The sequence below is a fragment of the Gossypium raimondii genome, chromosome 2 (assembly GCF_025698545.1).
Source record: "Gossypium raimondii isolate GPD5lz chromosome 2, ASM2569854v1, whole genome shotgun sequence".
Classification (NCBI taxonomy): domain Eukaryota; kingdom Viridiplantae; phylum Streptophyta; class Magnoliopsida; order Malvales; family Malvaceae; genus Gossypium; species Gossypium raimondii.
This window is the reverse complement of record NC_068566.1, coordinates 10,472,921-10,494,527: the sequence shown is the minus strand read 5'-3', so window position 1 is coordinate 10,494,527 and position 21,607 is coordinate 10,472,921. Positions and strand designations below refer to the sequence as shown.

The 21,607-nt window shown below is 32.6% G+C and overlaps 1 protein-coding gene across 1 annotated transcript; it reads left to right on the top strand.

The window, feature by feature from the left end:
• The first annotated feature begins 1,186 nt into the window (after positions 1–1,186).
• On the top strand, positions 1,187–16,053 carry LOC105788009 (uncharacterized). The gene is made up of 11 exons (XM_052621978.1): positions 1,187–1,255; positions 1,625–1,786; positions 2,052–2,183; positions 2,272–2,322; positions 2,721–2,817; positions 11,794–11,840; positions 12,093–12,309; positions 12,493–12,622; positions 12,707–12,749; positions 12,840–12,899; positions 16,036–16,053. The coding sequence occupies exons 1-11, from the start codon at positions 1,187–1,189 to the stop codon at positions 16,051–16,053; spliced, it is 1,026 nt and encodes a 341-aa protein (XP_052477938.1).
• The last annotated feature ends 5,554 nt before the right edge of the window (positions 16,054–21,607 follow it).

The window sequence follows — 21,607 nt, the reverse complement described above, 5'->3', positions numbered from 1 at the left end:
CAAGTACTTTATAAGGGTATAGTTTAATATTAAAAATAAATATTTAAGAAAGAGACCTATAATAATTTTTAAGACTTCTTATGGAATAAAAATATATTACCAGTGTATCAAATAGTGTTTTTCTTTTTTGAAGAGAAAGCAGTTTAGTTTACATTTTTTTTAATTGTTTAGTTTTTTATTTGGGAAAATATTTGGTACATTTTCAAGGGAGTTTTAGACTCCACAAAAAAAGTGTGGGGTTAACAAATGTTCTATAAGGATATAATAAAATATTAAAAATTTAAATATTTTTAAAAGAAATATGTGGCAATTTCTAGGACTACTTGTGGGATAAAAATGCATTACCAGTATAACAAATACTAACCTTCATAATAATATTTGTTACCTTTTATAAAATTGATTTCAAGTCTTTTCATAATTGAGTTGGCATTCAATCACCTCATTGTACCAAACTCACTCACTAATTTTGTAGGGATAAATATAAAACCATACAAAATTTTTGTTTTAATGTGCATCAATATATGTGAACTTTGATTTGATATAATTGTATACATCACATTTCAATTTTAATTCAATTTTCAAATATCAACAACACTATTATTAATATGCTATCATTTTATATTCACTTATTATACGCACAAATAAATATTACTACCCAATAGAAACTAAATAGAGTTTTTTTAATATATACAATTAAATAAAATAAAATTTTAATGTTTATAATTAAATAATAAATAAACCTTTTTACATCAAATTAAAATTTATATATCAAATACATTAAATAAAAATTCATTTATAATTATTAGATTTATCCCTAATTATATACTAGAGATAAAAATAAAACTTACAATGGTGAGATTCACATGCTTGAAAATGAGAGTGGAATTAAACTTATTGATTCACACTTTCTTCACCTAGAATTTGGACATGTTTCCCTACAATTCCCATGCATCCCACACATTGTCCAAATGCCTATATAATCATTAAAAAAAACCTAAAAGACCAAATTTTACATTGTAATACTCTGTAAACTCCCATGCTTTTTCAGGAAAAGGAAAGAACATTTGATTTTGATTTTGATTTTGAGATTTTTTTTTTTTTAGTTCCACTTTGGTTGGTTTCTGTTATGGACTTATAAGGAACTTGTGCTAGTAGATAAAGATTTTCTTGTGTTTGAGAGTGCAAAATGGTGTTTGCTATACCTTACCAGACTTACATTCCTTTACCTTTTGACTCAGGTAGAAACTATGTCTTTGCTTTGGTGTAAGAAATGATCTCTGCTTTGGTTGTTTGAGACTCTTGGGTCTTCATTAACTCGCATTTTTTTGTCACAATTATGGGAACTTAAGTTTTAGATTAGTCCATATCTTGGTTTTCTTTATTCTTGTGTTGTCTTTTTGAGATGATCTGTGAAAACTTTGCTTAGCCCATTTTACATTAAAATGGATAAATCTATGTTAGTTAGAATTGGGTATACAGATATATTTGGGATATGTGAGTTTGCATATGTTTAGAGGATAATATATTCGTATATTTATGTTGATTGAAGAAATAGATATAATTATGTAATATAAAACTAATATAGACTTGTTCTTTTTTGTGCTTTGTAGGTGAGGAACACAAGGATCATGAGGCTGTTTTATCAATGGTTCCAATTCACATTGTCACCCATGCATCTCAGCTTCCAAAAGAGTTTCTTTTTCCCTCTTCTAAAAACCACTTAATCGTCGGATTTGATTGCGAAGGTGTTCAACTCTGCCATTACGGAACTCTTTGCATTATGCAGGTTAGCTACTAAAACCAAATAACAAATGTGTCTTTGAGAATCAAGACAGTAATTGCGACTGAAAGAAACATGTTTGATGAATTGCCTACTCTTCTTATTTCTGCATTTCTACTTATATTATCGATCTATAATAAGGAACATGATTATGTTCAATTTTTTTTCAAGATACATGTCTAGATGCGAGTTTTAAACAGAAACAGTTGAAGAAAAATAGTTATATAAATTATTGTTGGTTGATTGATGAATTTGTACCCTTTGGTGGCAGCTTGCTTTTTTGGATGCTATATATTTAGTTGATGTAATTCAAGGTGGGGAAAAACTGATGAAAGCCTGCAAGCCTGCACTTGAATCTAGCTTCATCACAAAAGTTATCCATGATTGTAAACGAGATAGTGAGGTCTTGAAAAAGATTTAATTATGTATTTATGTGTTTATAAAAGAAATACCTTTGCTATGGACTTACAATCATGAACAATATCATGCAGGCACTGTACTTTCATTTTGGTATTAAGCTACACAATGTGATGGATACTCAGGTGGGTTCAAAACTTCAAATACTAACCCAATGAACTGGGTAATTTAGTTCAAGTATATGCTCTTAACTTATGGTAGATGCTAAGATTCAAATCCTAGACTTTCTGGAGTGTTTGCATAAGCTACGCTCCGGGTTAATTATTTTATCCCTTTGTCATATGCATCCTAGCAAGTATAAGCAGGATCCATGTTAGAAATGAATGATAAGATTGTTAGGCATTTATCTTATAGCATCTCTCTAAGATTGTCAATATGATACGTTCTGCAAAAATAGGCAATCCAATTTTCTTTACACACTGTGAAGCTACGACGTGGACTGGTTTAGCTGACTAATTTTCTAGCATTTTACCTATTTATATGATATGTTCTAGGCTAAATTTTGTTCACCATATGTATGCAGATTGCGTATTCTCTTATTGAGAAGCAACGAGGACGACGGAGGTCATCAGATAACCCCATTTCCTTCATCGCACTCCTTGCTGATCCAAATTATTGTGGTGCTATATAATTTTGTTATCTTTTTTCTAATTTCAGCATATATTTTTCGTTGCATTTCTGTCGAGTAAAATTATTTTACTAGTTAACATATTACAAAATTATTGATAGATTTTCGCCTTTTACTAGATTTGCAGATATCTTATTAGATACTAATTATAGACCATTTCATAGATTTTACATACTAATTATAAACCAATAGACAACTAGTGCCATATCTTTATATGAAGAAGGATTGTATGAATCAAGGATATAATCCCTTTCCAATAGTTTAATACCAAATTAGCAATTTCATCCTGAATTTTAGTATTTTCATTTGGATTTGATTTTTTTCAGGATGAAAATGATGATGTGACATTAAACTATTAGAAAAGAGATACAGATGAATTGGCGTCACTATTTCATACAATCCTTTCCCACCCTTTATACACTATGCAAACTGCCTTATTAATCGGTGGCCACCTGTAACCAACTTGATAGAATTCAAAGAAATTTTTTGGGGGTGGCTCTTCAAGGTACTTGTACAATCACTTAGTAAATTAGGAGACAGTTTGTCAAAATGAAAAGTTTTGGTGGTCTGAGGTTGAGAAAATCTAGGGAGAACAATTTAGCTTTACTTGCTAAACATGGTTGGAAATTGCATACAAGGACTAATGCACTTTGGTGTGAACTTTTCTATAAAAAGACTTGCATTCTACTCAATTTATTAACAGTACGGAGACTGCGCGTGCGTCTTCTACTTGGAGGGGATTACTAAGTACCCAAGAATGCATCAAAAAAGGAGTTAAATGGCAAATCTTTTAGTGTAAAATACTGCTCATACCTCTATCATGGTTGATAACAATGGCCATCAAAATAAAGATATATCTAAACATTTTTTTACCTTTTGGGATGTGATCAAAAATGAAAGGAATCACCCTATCTTTTAGACAATCTAACTTTGAACCTATGAAATCTAGTGAGAAAGAGAGAGGAAAAGGAACAAGAAGGGAGAAAGTAGACTTTACTATTTTGGCTTTAATAGCCATGAGAAAGAAGAGAAAAATAGGGGAAAAGAATTATATGAAGAATATTACTTGTATATTTACATTATGTTACACACCCTATTATACTAGTAACTAGATACAAAGATAAGGAAAATCAAATATATGATATGCCTAATGTTATGCTAACCAATCCTAGAATCATGACATAACAAATATGAGGGATTACTATCACAACACTCCCCCTCAAGCTGGAGCATACAAATCATAGGTTCCTAGCTTGTTACATATACATTTGACGCAAGGATTTCTAAAATTTTTAGTTAAAACATTTGATAACTAGCCATTTGAATGAACAAAGCTAGTAGCAGTACATCCAAACTCAATCTTTGGCCTCACAAAATGGCCATCAATCTCTACATGCTTTATTCTTTCATGAAACGCTAGATTCGAGGCAATATGTGATGCTGATTGGTTATGATATATTAACTTCATTGGGCTGACAATTTCTTGTTTCAATTCTTGAAGTAATTAGCTTTACCAAATTAGCTCACAAGTAACTTGAGCCATGATTTGATATTCAGAATCTGCGGTAGATCTTGCCACAACATCTTGTTTCTTACTCTTCCACAATATTAGATTGCCTCCAATAAGAACATAGTATCCTGAAGTTGGTTGTCTATCTGAAGTAGAACTTTCCCAATCAACATTTGAATATCCAACAATTTGTATACTTTTATGATCTTCATATAATAATCCCTTGTCATATTGAAGAATACATATTGTCGCATCCCAATGACTATTACTTGGATTCTAAAGAAACTAACAAACCACATTCATAGAAAAGAGATGTATGGTCGAGTGATGGAAAGATAATTGAGTTTTCAAACCAACTTTTGATATTGACTAGGGTGTTTTAAAAGCTCCTCCTGATTTGAAACAAGTTTGACAGTAGGATTTGTAGGAGTTTCCATATGTTTACAATCTAGCATTTAGTTTCCTCTAGAATATCCAAAGCATACTTCCTCTAGGAGATAATGATACTCGTTTTCAACTAAGCCACCTCAATGCTAAGAAAGTATTTCAACTTTTCCAGGTATTTTGTCTAGAAATGATTAAACGAATGTTGCTTGAGATGTGAAATACCTTCATGATCATCCTCATACACAACTAAATAGAAAAACTTTCCACAACTATTGTAACAATAGAAGATTGAATGATCTGATTCAGTCTACTCCATCCTAAACTCCAAAATAACAACACTGAAACGTCGAACCAAGCCCTAGTGTCACGAGGCTAGAACTTTAGTCTCGCAATCCATGCGGCATTAAGTGATTCTATCGTTTCAAACACGCCTAAGTCAGCCTAACTCCTAACAATTGATAATTCTCACGGAATTCCTCCAAGGCACCAATTTATATAGCGAAAGCAACACAAAGATAAAAGAATGCTTAAAGAACAGAATAACGATAAAAAACTATGCATGAGAGGTGTTTGATTAAATGCTCTCAATTGTATTCACTTTATCAAAGAATACAGAAACAATAGATGATTTACAACTGAGGGGGAGGCTCTCTATTTATAGTTGAGCTCTCTCAAATCCAACGATCAAAATAAAGAATGCTTAAAAACAAAAGCATTCAAACCAATTTATATAGCGAAAGCAACACAAAGACAAAATAATGCTTAGATAACAGAATAGCCATAAAAACTATGCACGAGAGGTGTTTGAGTAAATGCTCTCAATTGTATTCACTTTATCAAAGAATACAGAAACAATGAATGATTTACAACTGAGGGGGAGGCTCTCTATTTATAGTTGAGCTCTCTCAAATCCAACGGTCAAACTAAAGAATGCTTAAAAACAAAAGCATTCAAACCAATTTATATAACGAAAGCAACACAAAGACAAAATAATGCTTAGATAACAGAATAGCGATAAAAACTATGCACGAGAGGTGTTTGAGTAAATGCTCTCAATTGTATTCACTTTCTTAAAGAATACAGAAACAATGAATGATTTACAACTGAGGCGGAGGCTCTCTATTTATAATTGAGCTCCCCAAATCCAATGGTCAAACTAAATTTACATCGACGGACGAGATGAAGCATATCCCTACAATTAAGGGATTTACAAGATTTACATAATCAAATCATTTCTAATCTTATCATGTATTATTCTCTTCAATCTTCTAATATTAGTTTCCCTATTTGCCAAGGTAGCCTAATTTTTCATATCTGCATCATTGGGCCACCTGGTCTTCAAATAGACAAGCTTCTTCAACAGTTCTTTGAATTAGGTCAGTTCTCGTGGGTCAAATAATCTCAATCTAACCGATAGACCTCCATGGAATGTATTTTGTGCGATGGTCACGAGCTTTGAACTATGGCACATGATATTTTCCCCCACCCATTCTCGCAACGCCCTCATTTTGCTTTCGAAATAGCACTAACTTGATTCGCCTCGAAACTTTCTCATCCTTTTGGCTCTTTTCCAACTAGTTTCACTATTGAGTTGTCCCTTCCCTCAAAACTTTTACCTCATCTTTCATCGCCTCTTAGCTCGACTCATTCCGCTCGTTAGCACATCTTGTTGGCAAGAAGCCATGGCTCTCACTTGCCCACATTCTGACTTGCCTTGACCAGAGTCCTCTTGATTCTTACAACTAAACTTCGACTTGCCCACAGCCCCTCAACTTCCTCTCTTTAGAACTTTAAAAGGGCTCCTACGTTCTTGCCAAGTCAACAAGTTAGAATGCAAAACACTACCAAAGTGTTTGAAATGTACCTTACTCATAACATTTACTTGATTCAACTACCTAGTTTGGGTTACCACTTTCTCAAAGTCTAATGTACAATCCACCTTTCCCATAGGTGGTAGCTCTTTCGATGAATCAACAAAAATGAACCTCATTGATCCTAGCTTCAAAGTTCGCATCGTTAAATCTTCTAAGTCCGATGCACAACTCACCTCTTCCTTGGGTGGAAGCCTCTCTGACGACTCAACAAGCTCCATCGCATTTCCCAAATTGAGCCTTTTTGTTCCTAGCTTCAATGTTTACATCACTACTTTTTCCCCTAAGTTCAATGCACAACTCACCTATTTCTTGGGTGGAAGCCCCTCCGATGACTCAACAAGCTTCGTTGTTGCCTTTCTCTTAACCACAACTAACTAGGATTGCTCTAGACAATTTTGCAACTTATGCGGATCACAACACAAGAAGCATTTCACTCACTATTTTTTGTTCATTTTTGCCCTCTTGGCTTCGACACCCCTTATGCTTGAACCAAGTCTTTGGGCGCTTTTTCTAACCCATCATCCCCTTCGACAACAGACTTCTTCGGGCAATTTCACAACTTATGTAGACGACGACACAAGAAGCACTTCACTGGCTTCTTCACACTCTCTTTGGCCTCCTTGGCTTCAGCACCACTTGAGCTCGACCCAAGTCCCTCGGCACCTCTTTCTAACTTGTCATCTCTCGAAAGCATAGATATTTTTTAACATCTCTTTAACACATGTGAATCGTCACAAAGAAAACATCTCACTCTTCTTTTTGTAGGGTTTTCTCTTTCCAACTCATGGTTTCCAATTACCACCATTGATGTTGTCATTGCCATTATCTTTCCTCGTGGTTCCCCCCATATACGCCCCTTTCCTCAGACTTAGAACACTTAAGCTTGTCTTTCCCTAAACCTAGTTTGACCATGGACTCCGCTATCGTCATGGCTTTCGATAGCTCTTGGACACCTCCTCGTTCCAATTCTTTTCTGACCCACGGATTTAACCCATTCTTGAAGGAAAGAAATGCCTCATTGTCATTCACATCTGATATTTAGAGCATGAGTTCCTCGAACTCTTGAACATACTCCTCAACTGTGCCTCATTGCGTAAGCCATTGTAACTTTGCCTGAGCTTCTTCCTCAGCACATATAAAGTAAAATTGTCCTTTCAACTCATGTTGGAACTCTTCCCAAGTCCCAATCTCACTATGCCTTTTATCTGTGGACCTGCTCTACCATCATAAAAGCTCAAAATCAGTAAGAAACATGGTAGTGGCATTTACCTTAATAGCATTGGCTATGATGCCTTTGGCACAGAAGTATTGCTCCATTCTCTACAAGAAATTTTTCATATCTCATGCATACCTTGTCCCCACAAACTCTTTCAACTTCGGGATGTCTAACTTGCAATTGAGTGTTACACTCGACACTCCATTCCCTACGGCTGCTTGACACAAAACAAGCTTTCCATCAAGCTCCTCTATTCTTTTGTTCAAAACCTTCGTCGTGGCCATTGTTTCCTCTTTGAAAGCTATCACCATAGCCTCAGGAGCATCATTCCTTTCCCTTAGCTTATGCCAAGCGGAATTCAGCAACTCTTGCACCTTTTCCACATTGGAACTGAGATGCATCATCAAAAATTCCCTGGATTGCTCCCTCAAGTCGTTTGTGCATCCCTTTACCACATCGAGTGCCTCCTTCACGTCCCCCATAGACTCCTCGAGATTGATCACTTGTTCGTTTACATCCAACAACATGTTCTTCAATAGGACTAGTTTTCTGGCCCACCAACGGGTCTCCTTTGACTTATTCTGATCAGAAACTTCTTTCAACATCTCAACTGTGTCTTTGCAACCAAAACTCTAATACCAACTTTCACGGGGATAGAACTTTAGTCTCGTAATCCATGCAGCCTTAGGTGATTTTATCATTTCAAACATACCTAAGTCAACCTAAGTCCTAACAATTGATGATTCTCGTAAAATTCCTCCAAGGCACCAATTTATAGAGTATAAGCAACACAAATCCAAAAGAATGCTTAATGAACATAATAGCCATAGAAAAACTATACACAAGAGGTGTTTGAATAAATGCTCTCAATTGTATTCACATTTCTTAAAGAATACAGAAACAATGGATGAATAGGTGATTTGCAACTAAGGGGGAGGCTCTCTATTTATAGTTGATCTCTCCCAAATCCAATAGTCTAGCTAAATTTACATCACTGAACGAGATAAAGCTTATCCCTACAATTAAGGGATTTACAAGATTTACATAATCAAATCATATATAATCTTATCAGATATTATTCTCCTTAATCTTCTAATATTAGTTTCTCTATTTATCAAGGTAGCCTAATTTTCTATATATGCATCATTAGGCCACCGTCACTTCAAATAGACAAACTTTTTTAATAATTCTTTGAATCGGGTCAGTTCCCGTGGGTCAAATGACCCCTATCTAACCAATAGATCTCTATGCGATGGTCACGAGCTTTGAACTGTGGCTTGTGACATTAGGAGATTGATATCATGTAAAATCAAGTGAGAAAGATAAAGGAAGAAAGAAGAAGAATGGAGAAAGTAGCTATTGTTACAACTTTACTATTTCGGTTGTAGCCACCATGAAAAAGAAGAGAGAAATAGGGGAAAAGAATTATATGAAAAATATTACTTGCATATTTACATTATGTTGCACACCTTGTTTATACTAGTAACTAGATACACAAATAAAGAAAGTCAAAGATATGATATGCCTAATGTATGCTAAACAGTCCTAGAATCGTGATAAATATGAAAGATTACTACCACAACAGAACTAAATAAAAAAATCACAAAAAAAAGAGAATTTCAAAGTGATATAAAACCTTGCTTCATTTGTTCAAAAGTTATATTGAGTCATCTTCTTCCAATGAAATTTTCATTAGAATCACGGTACACAAGACTACAAACAAGTTAACGACATGATCATAACAAAGTTCCAAGTAGCTATTGAACTAGACAAATGTTAGTGTTCAATCTCTTTAGAAAGTATGAAGTCTTGAATATGAAAATTTTTAAAACTTAAAAGGAATATAAATTTAGACTTGTGAAGATTATGCACAAGCTCAAATTACTTTGAAAGAAGATGATAGATAAAAGGGTTATAAAAAGAGCTCTTATCAATTTACCTGAGAGATTTAAATCCAAAATCTCTTTGCTTGAAGACTCTAAACACTTGCCTAAGATTTCTTTGGAAAATTAAATGAATTTTCTTCAGGCTCAAGTGTAAAGGAGGGCTATTATTAAAGAACATTCTATAAGGTACATTTTGATTAAAAATAAAAAGACAAAAAAATGCAATGTATGTTTTGGAAATGATTGGGTTGCATAGAATAAGTTTGTAGAAACAAAAATATCCAACGATGAGATCAACAAGCTAGAGTTATAGATATCATACTATAATAAGATGATACAATCTTTGTTGCTTCATATATACAACTAGAGCTTTATCAAGTGCATGGCCCATTGGCAATGGATGCACTCATTATATGAAACCTTACATCAACTTATTCATTAAACTAGATAAACATTGTTATTTTGAAGTCAGAATGGATAATAGTAAGCTTATTGATGTCAAAGAATGATAAAATGTGGCAATTGAGACATGGCTAGGTGAAAAGTTTATTTTATTTGGAAGTCTATTTGCACCAACAGAATCTCTTTAATTTAGGAAAGCTACTAAGAAAGAAAAAAATATTCTTTGGTGGTGTTGGGTTTAAATGTGGTGAATGAATCAAGAGCGGGTGAATTGATTTCTTCAAATTTTGGTTGGGAAATTTTGGCTCAAAATAAAAAAGGGAAAATTTTAACATACCTTAAAATCAATTCACAAAAAAAAGAATCAAGATAAGAGTAAAGGGATAAAAAAGTTTAACACATATTAAGGGATTTTTAGAGGTTCGGCCTCACTTGTCTACTTTCTCTCTTAGCCTTACTTATTATGGGGTTATCAATTCACTGACTGGAATTGTTATCTTTTAATGACAATACATAACCTTTACAATTGCTATTTTCAATTTAGGCTTAGATAGGAACTTTTAAGCTCTCTATTTCTTAAGGTTACACTAATAATCTCTCATTTTATAAAGATATTTTAGTGTAAACAAGTAAACCTTTATAAAGTATTATGTTTACAAAGTTTAAGCTCTAAAACGATTAAAACTCACTTTTACAAATATTTGCAACAAAGTACTAATGTGTATATACAAAGAATACATGAGAAAATAAAACTCACAATTGTTTTTGCAAATTCACTCTTGATGATTGGATAAGTATCTTTAATTTATTGTAGTTTTTGTAGAAGATTGAATTATAGATATCATCTGGATTTTAGATCAATTTACATAAATTAGGGATTAGGGATTTCAAAAATTTGGGATTTTACTTCAACATAAGCAAATAACGAAATCGGATTATGTTTCTTTCTCAATTTCAATCACAAATTAAAAATATTTTCCATCAAAATTTCACTTTAATAAAAAGATTGTAAGAATACTAATGGGTGCATGGATGAAACTTCCTTTTTGTTTGATACTATTAAAAACAAGGGTTCTTTTTACTCTCTTTTCTTCATTTTCATTGTCTAGAGATGAGAATGGTTGCAACAAAAATCTTGAATTTATTTTTAATTTCTTAGTCATCAAATGACATGTAAAAATAATTTTACATGGCATTACATAATTGGATGGGACCATTGCTTATGTGGCGGGAAAGGTCTATCTAATAATTTCTCCATATTCATGTCTTCAATTTTTAAAATTTATCGTATCAGTATATTCATATTGTGTCATTCCCCGTCTGTGTTCGTGCTTCATAGGTGACATAAAAAAAACTATGAATAGATGTAATAATTCAAAAAGGTCTTTGATTGGAGAAATTTCTCAATGTTGATTCAATAGGCATAACTCAAACATCTCTTTCCTGTCAATATTACATTACTTTAGTTGTTTTCTTTTTTAAGGTTTTTTTTTATCATTGATCACGTTATACATACATTTTTCTATTTTCAACTCTGTTTGTACATTTTTCCATTTTCAACTCTGTTTTTTCTAACATTTTCTTATTACGTCATTTTCCAATAGTGTAGCTATGTATTTTCTTTTTTCTCGGATAATTAAATTGATAGTATCACTCTAAACAACACAACAAACTCAAACATTTTTCAATGTAGGTATATCGTACATTGAGAAGAATGACATTCGTGTACTACTAAAGAAGGCAAGTGTCTGCACCCTTTCATGGTTTAGAAATCTCTTCACTAAAACACAAAACCATTACTTTCAAGAATTGAACTTCAATCTACATACTATTTCAATCAAAAGTACACATTTATTCAAATTCCATTGTGGGATCACATACTTGCAGAGGCTCTAACCTCTCATATTATTCTATTTCCATCACGATTTTTGATTTATGGTTTGAATCTCTTAGTTGGTGAATTATATATGTGTAATATATTCATGGATTCAGGACCCCAAATTTTGGACATATAGACCCTTATCAGAAATGATGATCCAAGCTGCTGTGGATGATGTTCGTTTTCTTCCCTATGTTCACCATAAGATAATGGAAAAGTTAAATGAGCAAATGTTATGGCAACTTGCTATTCGTGGTGCATTACATTGTCGATGTTTTTGTGTCAATGATAAAGGGTTTTTAGATTGGCCACCAATTCCGACCATTCCAGGTCCTCCAAAACCACCTTTGATGAATAAATGATTTCCTATTATTATCTTCTTTTTTGGTTTAATTCATAGTTAACATAGCTAACTCATGTGATATTAGCCACTACTACCTATATAACATACCACTTCTTTCTTCACATATATAATTTCCAAAATAAAAGCTAACTTTAACCCTCAACTCTTAGATAACATCAAAGCGAAAGGGAATGCTCTTGAAGAAGAAACATTGTCAATAATTAATGTACCTTCTGGGAGAATGGGGCTTGTTATTGGGAAGAAAGGTGCTTCAATCTTGTCGATTAAAAACTCATGCAAGTAAGTCTTCTCCTTTTATCTCTTCTAAATGACCAATGTAAAAGATTTCATTTGATTTAAAAAAAATTATAATCTATTTTGCAGTGCTGATATTTTGATCAGAAGAGATAAAGGACCTTCGGATAAGGTTTGTTTATGAACTTAATTTGGATATTCTATATGATATGTAAATTGCTTGTATTTATATGTGGTTTGATATTCTTGCATATACCTTCAGGTGTTCATCATAGGACCTGTAAAACAGGTGAGAATGGCTGAAGCAATTATAAGAGGTAGAGTCTGTTGAAAAAGTATAGGAAAAGCTTCTCATCTATATGTTTATACAAAACATCAATCTTTTTAACTAATAAAATTATGAATGCTCAATGAACAATACACAGACTCTAAGTTGTTACCTAATGAACTCAATCTTCAACAAAAACAGTTCATTTCATTTTGTTATGCTTGCTTAATGTTTCTCTCGGTTGGTTATGGTAAATTATATGATATAATAACAAATTTATCTCTCAAACATTAGAAGTTTCTTCAATTTGACCCTTGCCCTTTTATTTGGAGCAAGTTGGCTCTCAAATTTCTATTACTAATGTGACATTATTTTATCTTATATGATAAACCAAAAATAATTTAAAATTTATAAAAAATCAATCATTTAAAAATCAAATATAACAAATAAAATTTTAATTTCAAAGTTACGAAAAAAAGCTCTTTAAAATTAAAAAATTATAAAAGCTTTTAGGTCTTTCAATAAAAATTCTATTTTAAAAAATAAGATGGAAAATAATCTTAATAATTTTAAAAAATCATAAAATTTCTAAAATTTCCAAAAGTCATGAATAGAAATAATCATTGAGATTTTTTGAGGTTATATGTGAAGCTTATTCGAAGGTTGTTTATCTTTGCATATTGTATACACAAATTTAAAGTCAAAAGTTGAATTGAAAATTTGAAGTTAAATTTATTGAAAACTTTGAAAGGAAAGTTACAATCAGTAAAAAAATTTGAATACAAAGGAATTTAAAGAAATTCTCTTTTGATTCTTCTCTTCAATTTGGCTTCTATCGAGTCATCTGACTTGATTTTGAATAGATGTAAATTACTTTAAACATTGATTTTGGATGGATGAGATACGCCATTGGAAAAATATAGAGAACAAGATGAGAAAGTTATGCCAAAAGTTACTTTTCATAGCAAGCGCACCAGATCCACATTTACAATAGGTCGTCTACAAGCACAATTTCGAATTTCAGGAATGACAAATGAGGCTTGTGTAACACTCACAAGTTCTTAAACTGAATTCATCATAGCCAATCCAACTTACTTCTTACAAATGACTAGGGCTATCTATCTTTTGCTTGTAGGGAGATATGTATTTACTATTTAGAAGGTTGGAGGGACTATCCATAAAAATAGTGTCGAAACCATTTTTTTGAAAAACAAAATTTTAGGTTGTCGACTTTTTAAAAAAAATGAAAATTCGGGAGTCGCCACCAATCTTTTATTGTGGTGTGATTGGATCACCTAAAATGATTTTGGTCTACGAATTTTAGAAAAAACGGATCCGGGAGTCCATTACGCACGAGGAAGAATTAGCACCCTCATAACGCCCAAAATTGGTACCTAATTAATTAATTAGTGTCTTAAGGTTGAAAATTTTAAAAATATAATCTTTAAAAACTTAAAACGTTACGTATTAAGACCCTTCTCAATTCAGAGAAGCAAAAATGCCACACCCAATGCGTTAGGGCACAACATTCTAATTTCCCCCAAAATGAATTGGGTCAGAATACTCGTATAATAAAAAAAAAGAATATCCATTTATTCAAGATTTAAGAAATCGCGGCCCAATACGTTAGGGCACAATTCCTTTAGAATCCCAAACTCGGAATATTTCCTTTATTATTTTTTTAAAAATATTTATTTCGAGAAATCAATGCGTCACATCCAATACGTTAGGACACAACGTGTTGAATTCCCAATAACGAGTTCTTTATTTTTTATTAAAGAGAAATGCCCGATTGTTAGATTTAACGAAGAAAATCGGAACCCAATACGTTAGGGCTCAATTTCCTTGAAAATCCTAAATACGAGCATTATCTCAATTTTGAAAAGTTTGAAATCGAGTAAAAAAAATGATGTGATGCTACATTAAATATACCATGCAATAATAAATATTACAAATCGTAGAAATAATATAAATAAATGAATAAATAGAATCAATATACATAATAAAAACAATCACATACAAAATATCAAATGAATGATCAAAATAAAAAATGAATTTTAACATATAAACGAAAACATGAATTAATAATCGAATGAAGAAAATAAACAAAACATAAAGAATAAAAGGCACATAGTATATATGCATTGAAATTAAAAGTCATACACATAATTTACATATGAAATCTTGGGCTATGAAACTTATACATACATTATGCATTTATGAAAATAAAGGAAAAAATTATAAAGTATATAAAAATATATATTTGCATTTTTAAAAAAATAAATATGTTCATATATATAAAAATTAGTTAAAAATATTAATATGTGTACATACATATGTATACTAAAATAAATATATACATATAGATAAAAATAATAATTACATATAAATAAATAAAATAATAATTATATTATACTACAAAAAATAAATATGCGTATATGAAAATATATATACATATATTTTTTTAAAAATAATTAAATATAAAAAAGAATAAAAAACTAATAAATTAAAAAATAAAGAAAATGAAAAAGACTAATTTGAACTGTAAATAAAAACTCGAGGCAAATCTATACATAAATGGAAATCAAGGACCAAATTGAAGCACATATTACATGGAGGGACCGGAAGGAAATTTTCCTATTTCCCTAAAGCGGCGTCGTCCAATCAGGATCGAATTGAAATCGAAAATAAATAAAGGGGTAAATTTAAAAATAAAATAACTTAATTACAAAAATATTAAATGGCGGAGGGGCTAAATAAATAAATAAAATTCACAGTGGTATCACCTTCTCCCTTTTTTAAAATCGTAAATAAGTAAAAAATAATCGAAAGAAAAAAAATAGTAAGCCACCTTTAAAAAACCGCCAATCGTTCTCTTTTTTATTCCTCCTTCCCCCTCCCTTTTACAATGAAGGGAGAGGCCTCTATTTATAGCTGAGCCTCCCCAAATCCAACGGTACAGATCAATTACATCAACGGCTAAGATTAAAGGGTATCTACAAATTAAATCTCTAAGATTACAAAATCATATCTTCTAAGATTGTATATATCATATCTAAGATTGCATATATCATATCTAAGATTGCATGTATCATATCTAAGATTGTATATCCTCTAAAATTATGTTTCCATATGTGAGCCAGGGCTAAAATTGGGTATTACAACTTTTGAAAAAAAACAAAAATTTTAGGTTGTCGACCTTTTTTAAAAAAAAATTAAAATTGGGAGTCGCCACTAATCTTTTATTGAGGTGTGATTGGATCACCTAAAAAAAACGGCTTTGGTCTACGAGTTTTAGAAAAACGGATCCGGGAGTCGGTTACGTACGAGGAAGGATTAGCACCCTCGTACTCCCAAAATTGGTACCTAGTTAATTAATTAATGTCTTAATGTCGAAAATTTGAAGAAATATAATCCTTAGAAAAAACTTAAAAACGTTACATAATAAAACCTTTATTATTTCAAAGAAAGAAAATGTCACACCCAATACGTTAGGGCACGACATTCTAATTTTCCCCAAAAAGGAATTAGGCAAAAATACTAGTGTAATAAAAATTTAAAAAGAATATCCATTTATTCAAGATTTAAGAAATCGCGGCCCAATACGTTAGGGCACAATTCTTTTAGAATCCCAAACTCGAAATATTTCCTTTATTATTTTTTTAAAAATATTCATTTCGAGAAATCAATGCGTCACATCCAATACGTTAGGACACATCGTGTTGAATTCCCTCCCCGAAAAGGAATTAGGTCAAAATACTAGTGTAATAAAAATTTAAAAGAATATTCATTTATTCAAGATTTAAGAAATCGCGGCCCAATACGTTAGGGCACAATTCCTTTAGAATCCCAAACTCGGAATATTTCCTTTATTATTTTTTTAAAAATATTCATTTCGAGAAATCAATGCGTCACATCCAATACGTTAGGACACAATGTGTTGAATTCCCAATAATGAGTTCTTTATTTTTTTATTAAAGAGAAATGCTCGATTGTTAGATTTAACGAAGAAAATCGGAACCCAATATGTTAGTGCTCAATTTCCTTGAAAATCCTAAATACGAGCATTATCTCAATTTTGAAAAGTTTGAAATCGAGTAAAAAAATGATGTGATGTTACATTAAATATACCATGCAATAATAAATATTACAGCGTTGTAGAAATAATATAAATAAATGAATAAATATAATCAATATACATAATAAAAATAATCACATACAAAATATCAAATGAATTATCAAAATAAAAAATAAATTTTAACATATAAACGAAAACATGAATTAATAATCGAATGAAGAAAATAAACAAAATATAAAGAATAAAAGGCACATAGTATATATGCATTGAAATTAAAAGTCATACACATAATTTACATATGAAATCTTGGGCTATGAAACTTATACATACATGATGCATTTATGAAAATAAAGGAAAAAATTATAAAGTATATAAAAAATATATTTACATTTAAAAAAATAAATATGTTCATATATATAAAAATTAGTTAAAAATATTAATATGTGTACATACATATGTATACTAAAATAAATATATACATATAGATAAAAATAATAATTACATATAAATAAATAAATAAATAATTATATTATACTACAAAAAAATAAATATGCGTATATGAAAAATATATATACATATATATTTTTTTAAAAATAATTAAATATAAAAAAGAATAAAAAACTAATTAAAAAAATAAAGAAAATGAAAAAAGACTAATTTGAACTGTAAATAAAAACTTTGAGGCAAATCTATACATAAATGGAAACTGAATGACCAAATTGAACGCGCATATTACATGGAGGGACTGGAAGGGAAATTTTCCCTATTTCCCTAAACGACGTCATCCAATCAGGATCGAATTGAAATCGAAAATAAATAAAGGGGTAAATTTAAAAATAAAAAAACTTAATTACAAAAGCATTAAATGGCAGAGGGGCTAAATAAATAAATAAAATTCGCAGTGGTATCACATTTTCCCTTTTTTAAAATCGTAAATAAGTAAAAAATAATCGGAAGAAAAAAAATAGTAAGCCACCTTTAAAAACTGCCAATTGTTTTATTTTTTATTCCTCCTCCTCCTCCCTTTTACAATGAAGGGAGAGGCCTCTATTTATAGCTGAGCCTCCCCAAATCCAACGGTACAGATCAATTACATCAACGGCTAAGATTAAAGGGTATCTACAAATTAAATCTCTAAGATTACAAAATCATATCTTCTAAGATTGTATATACAATATCTAAGATTGCATATATCATATCTAAGATTGCATATATCATATCTAAGATTGTATATCCTCGAAAATTATGTTTCCATATGTGAGCCCGGGCTAAAATTGGGTATTACAGCTGCCCCTCTTTGCTCGTTGTCGTGTAACAGGAACAGAGCAAAGACTTTAGAAATGGCCAATTTTTGCCCGGTCACGCGGGATCTTGGTGCTCTTCCTCTTTAAGTAACCTCATTCCTTCCTACTGCATCTTCAAAGGTATAGGAATTCGTGCTGCAATCTAATCCACTGCAACTTCAGGGAGATAAGACTTACTGTCTTAAATCTGCTTCCCACTATCTTGGAAAGATAAGATTTTGTCGTCTTCGATCTGCTCCACTACTGCTTAGGGAGATAAGATCTACAATCTTCAACCTACTCCACTGCTGCTCAGGGAGACAAGGCTTGGTGGCTTAAATCTGCTTCCCACTATCTTGGAAAGATAGGATTTGCTATCTTTGATCTACTCCACTACTGCTTAGGGAGATAAGATCTACAATCTTCAGCCTACTCCGCTGCTGCTCAGGGAGACAAGGCTTGGTGGCTTAAATCTGCTTCCCACTATCGTGGGAAGATAAGATTTGCCGTTCTCGATCTACTCCACTACTGCTTAGGGAGATAAGATCTACGATCCTCAACCTACTCCGCTCTTGCTCAGGGAGACAAGGCTTGGTGGCTTAAATCTGTTTCCCACTATCTTGGAAAGATAAGATTTGCCGTCTTCGATCTGCTCCACTACTGCTTAGGGAGATAAGATCTATAATCTTCAACCTTCTCCGCTGCTTCTCAGGGAGACAAGGCTTGGTGGCTTAAATCTGCTTCCCACTATCTTGGAAAGATAAGATTTACCGTTTTTGATCTGCTCCACTACTGCTTAGGGAGATAGGATCTACAATCTTGATCTACTCATTGCTGCTTTCAGGAGACAAGGCTTGGTGGCTTAAATCTGCTTCCCACTATCTTGGAAAGATAAGATTTACCGTCTTCGATCTTCTCCACTACTGCTTAGGGAGATAATATCTACAATCTTCAACCTACTCCGCTGCTGCTCAGGGAGACAAGGCTTGGTGGCTTAAATCTACTTCTCACTATCTTGGAAAGATAAGATTTGCCATCTTTGATCTGCTCCACTACTGCTTAGGAAGATAAGATCTACAATCTTCAACCTACTCCGCTGCTGCTTAGGGAGACAAGGCTTGTTGGCTTAAATCTGCTTCCCACTATCTTGGAAAGATAAGATTTGTCGTCTTCGATCTTCTCCACTACTGCTTAGGGAGATAAGATCTACAATCTTCAACCTACTCCGCTACTGCTCAGGGAGACAAGGCTTGGTGGCTTAAATTTGCTTCCCACTATCTTGGAAAGATAAGATTTGCCATCTTTGATCTGCTCCACTACTGCTTAGGGAGATAAGATCTATAATCTTCAGCCTACTCCGCTGCTGCTCAGGGAGACAAGGCTTGGTGGCTTACCGGTTCGTTCTCTGGCGAACATGACCTGTATAATTCATTTTATGAACCTAATTATGCCTAGTGATTAGGATGTCATGATCAGAATGAGTCAAGTGCTCTTAACTAGGTATGTATGAATGATGTTTTCATAAATGTGGAATGTCATTTTTTTACAGCGATCCTTCTTTATCATTGCTCGACATTTATTAAGGTTTTATCACTGACGCGCCGTAACGCCTTCGCTCAACTGGCATTTTCATTTAGTCAGATTGCCCCTACTGTAAACTTCAAAGTTCAATCCACTAGGACACAAAAATTTGTACCATCATTCTCCCACTACAACCCGAGGGTAGAAATATATGGCTTTTTCTCCATCCACTCCTATCACAATTCAAGGATACAGAATGTGAAATTCTTTGGTCCTTTACACCATGCCTAAGGTGTTGCACCAAAGGCTCATGTGCAAATGAAGGCTTTCTTTTCCGAGAAAACCTCTTCGTATTGCCTGGTGATCATTGCTCGCTTGTTTATTTTAGCTTTGTCACCAACCTGACATCTTATCATTTTGTTCAACCAATTTTTTTGACAACAAAATCCAAAGAGAAAGTCCTAGTTTAGACTCTTCCTTTTCAGATTTCCAACCTTTAAACCTGGTGCGTTCTAAATAATAATCATGTTTCAGGCTCTTGTATTATTTAGAAACTTATAGAGTAATATGCAAAACTTCCCTTGTGAAAGTTTTATTAGTCCATTAATCATTATTCCAATGCAACATGCTTGCGAAAAAGGTCATAACAATGGATAGAATAAAGTTAGCTCTGAGCATAGCTCGAAAGGAATAAATTATCAAAAATAGTAAAGAAGGATAAAGAAATTGATTGGGAATGCGTATCTTGGAAAAGAATGAAGTATTCTAAGAACAACAAATTCAAAATAAATAGTATGGAGACGAGGTGCCCTAGATATCGCAGCTTGAACTTCTGTGTACAAACTTCCTGAAGACCATTCTGAGTTTGACATGTATTTAGGAGATCTACATTACTCTCTCAATGCCCCAAGACGTTGCGTACCCTTTCCTGCTGACTAAGGCATAGCAAGATCACAGCATGCCACATTCTAATCAACATTTGAGCCGCCCTTTTCGGGTTTTCAACTCAAATCCCCTTTTGTCTAAGGCGCCCTTTGCGGGTTTTCACCTTAGCCTCTCCATTTTACTTTTTCATTTTTCATTTTTCACTTTTTCATTTTTTCATTTCGTCATTTTTTTTCAACTCAACGTGCCCTTTGCGAGTTTCTTACCTTGGTCATCTCTTTCTTTAAGCGGAATATTTCCTGACTGAATCTGAGTTTACAAGACTTTGCAGGTTTATCATCCATCTCGCTCAAAATCAAAGCTCATTTGAAAAACAAACCTTCTCTATAACATAAGGTTCTTTCCAATCCGTTTCCCTCCAAAATATATTTTTGTAGAGGGAGGATCTTCAACATTAGGTCACCCTCGTGGAATTCTCCGGGCTGAACCTTTTGTTAGCTCGCATTATCTTCTTCTGACGCATTTGACCATGATAGATAACTTTGAATATTCCTCTTCAATCAGAATTGGATCCAAAAACTCAGAGAGAAAGAATCTTGTCTTCAATAGGCAAAAACCGCGATAGGCCCAAGAAAAAGGCAAAGCCCCGACAGAGACAAGCCCTTGTCATCCCTTTCGATCAGAATCAATGTCATTCCAGATAAGGTTTTTCACATAAAAATATTCCACTTTCATTTTGTATGCGAAAGATCTTCTTCAGTATCAAGTTTCTCTCATAGAGCCTTTTGGGACGAAATTTAACTATGACGAAAAAACTTTAGATCTTCATTTTCAATACGAAGAAATGGTAACTTGACTTTAACGGGCAAAACTATGATAAGCCAAAAAAGAAAGCATTGCCCCAACAAAGAATTCTAACTGCATTGTTCGTGTTGTTTATCTTGAACATACTGCAAATTTTTGATATCGTACTGCTGTTCAGATTACAATGACAA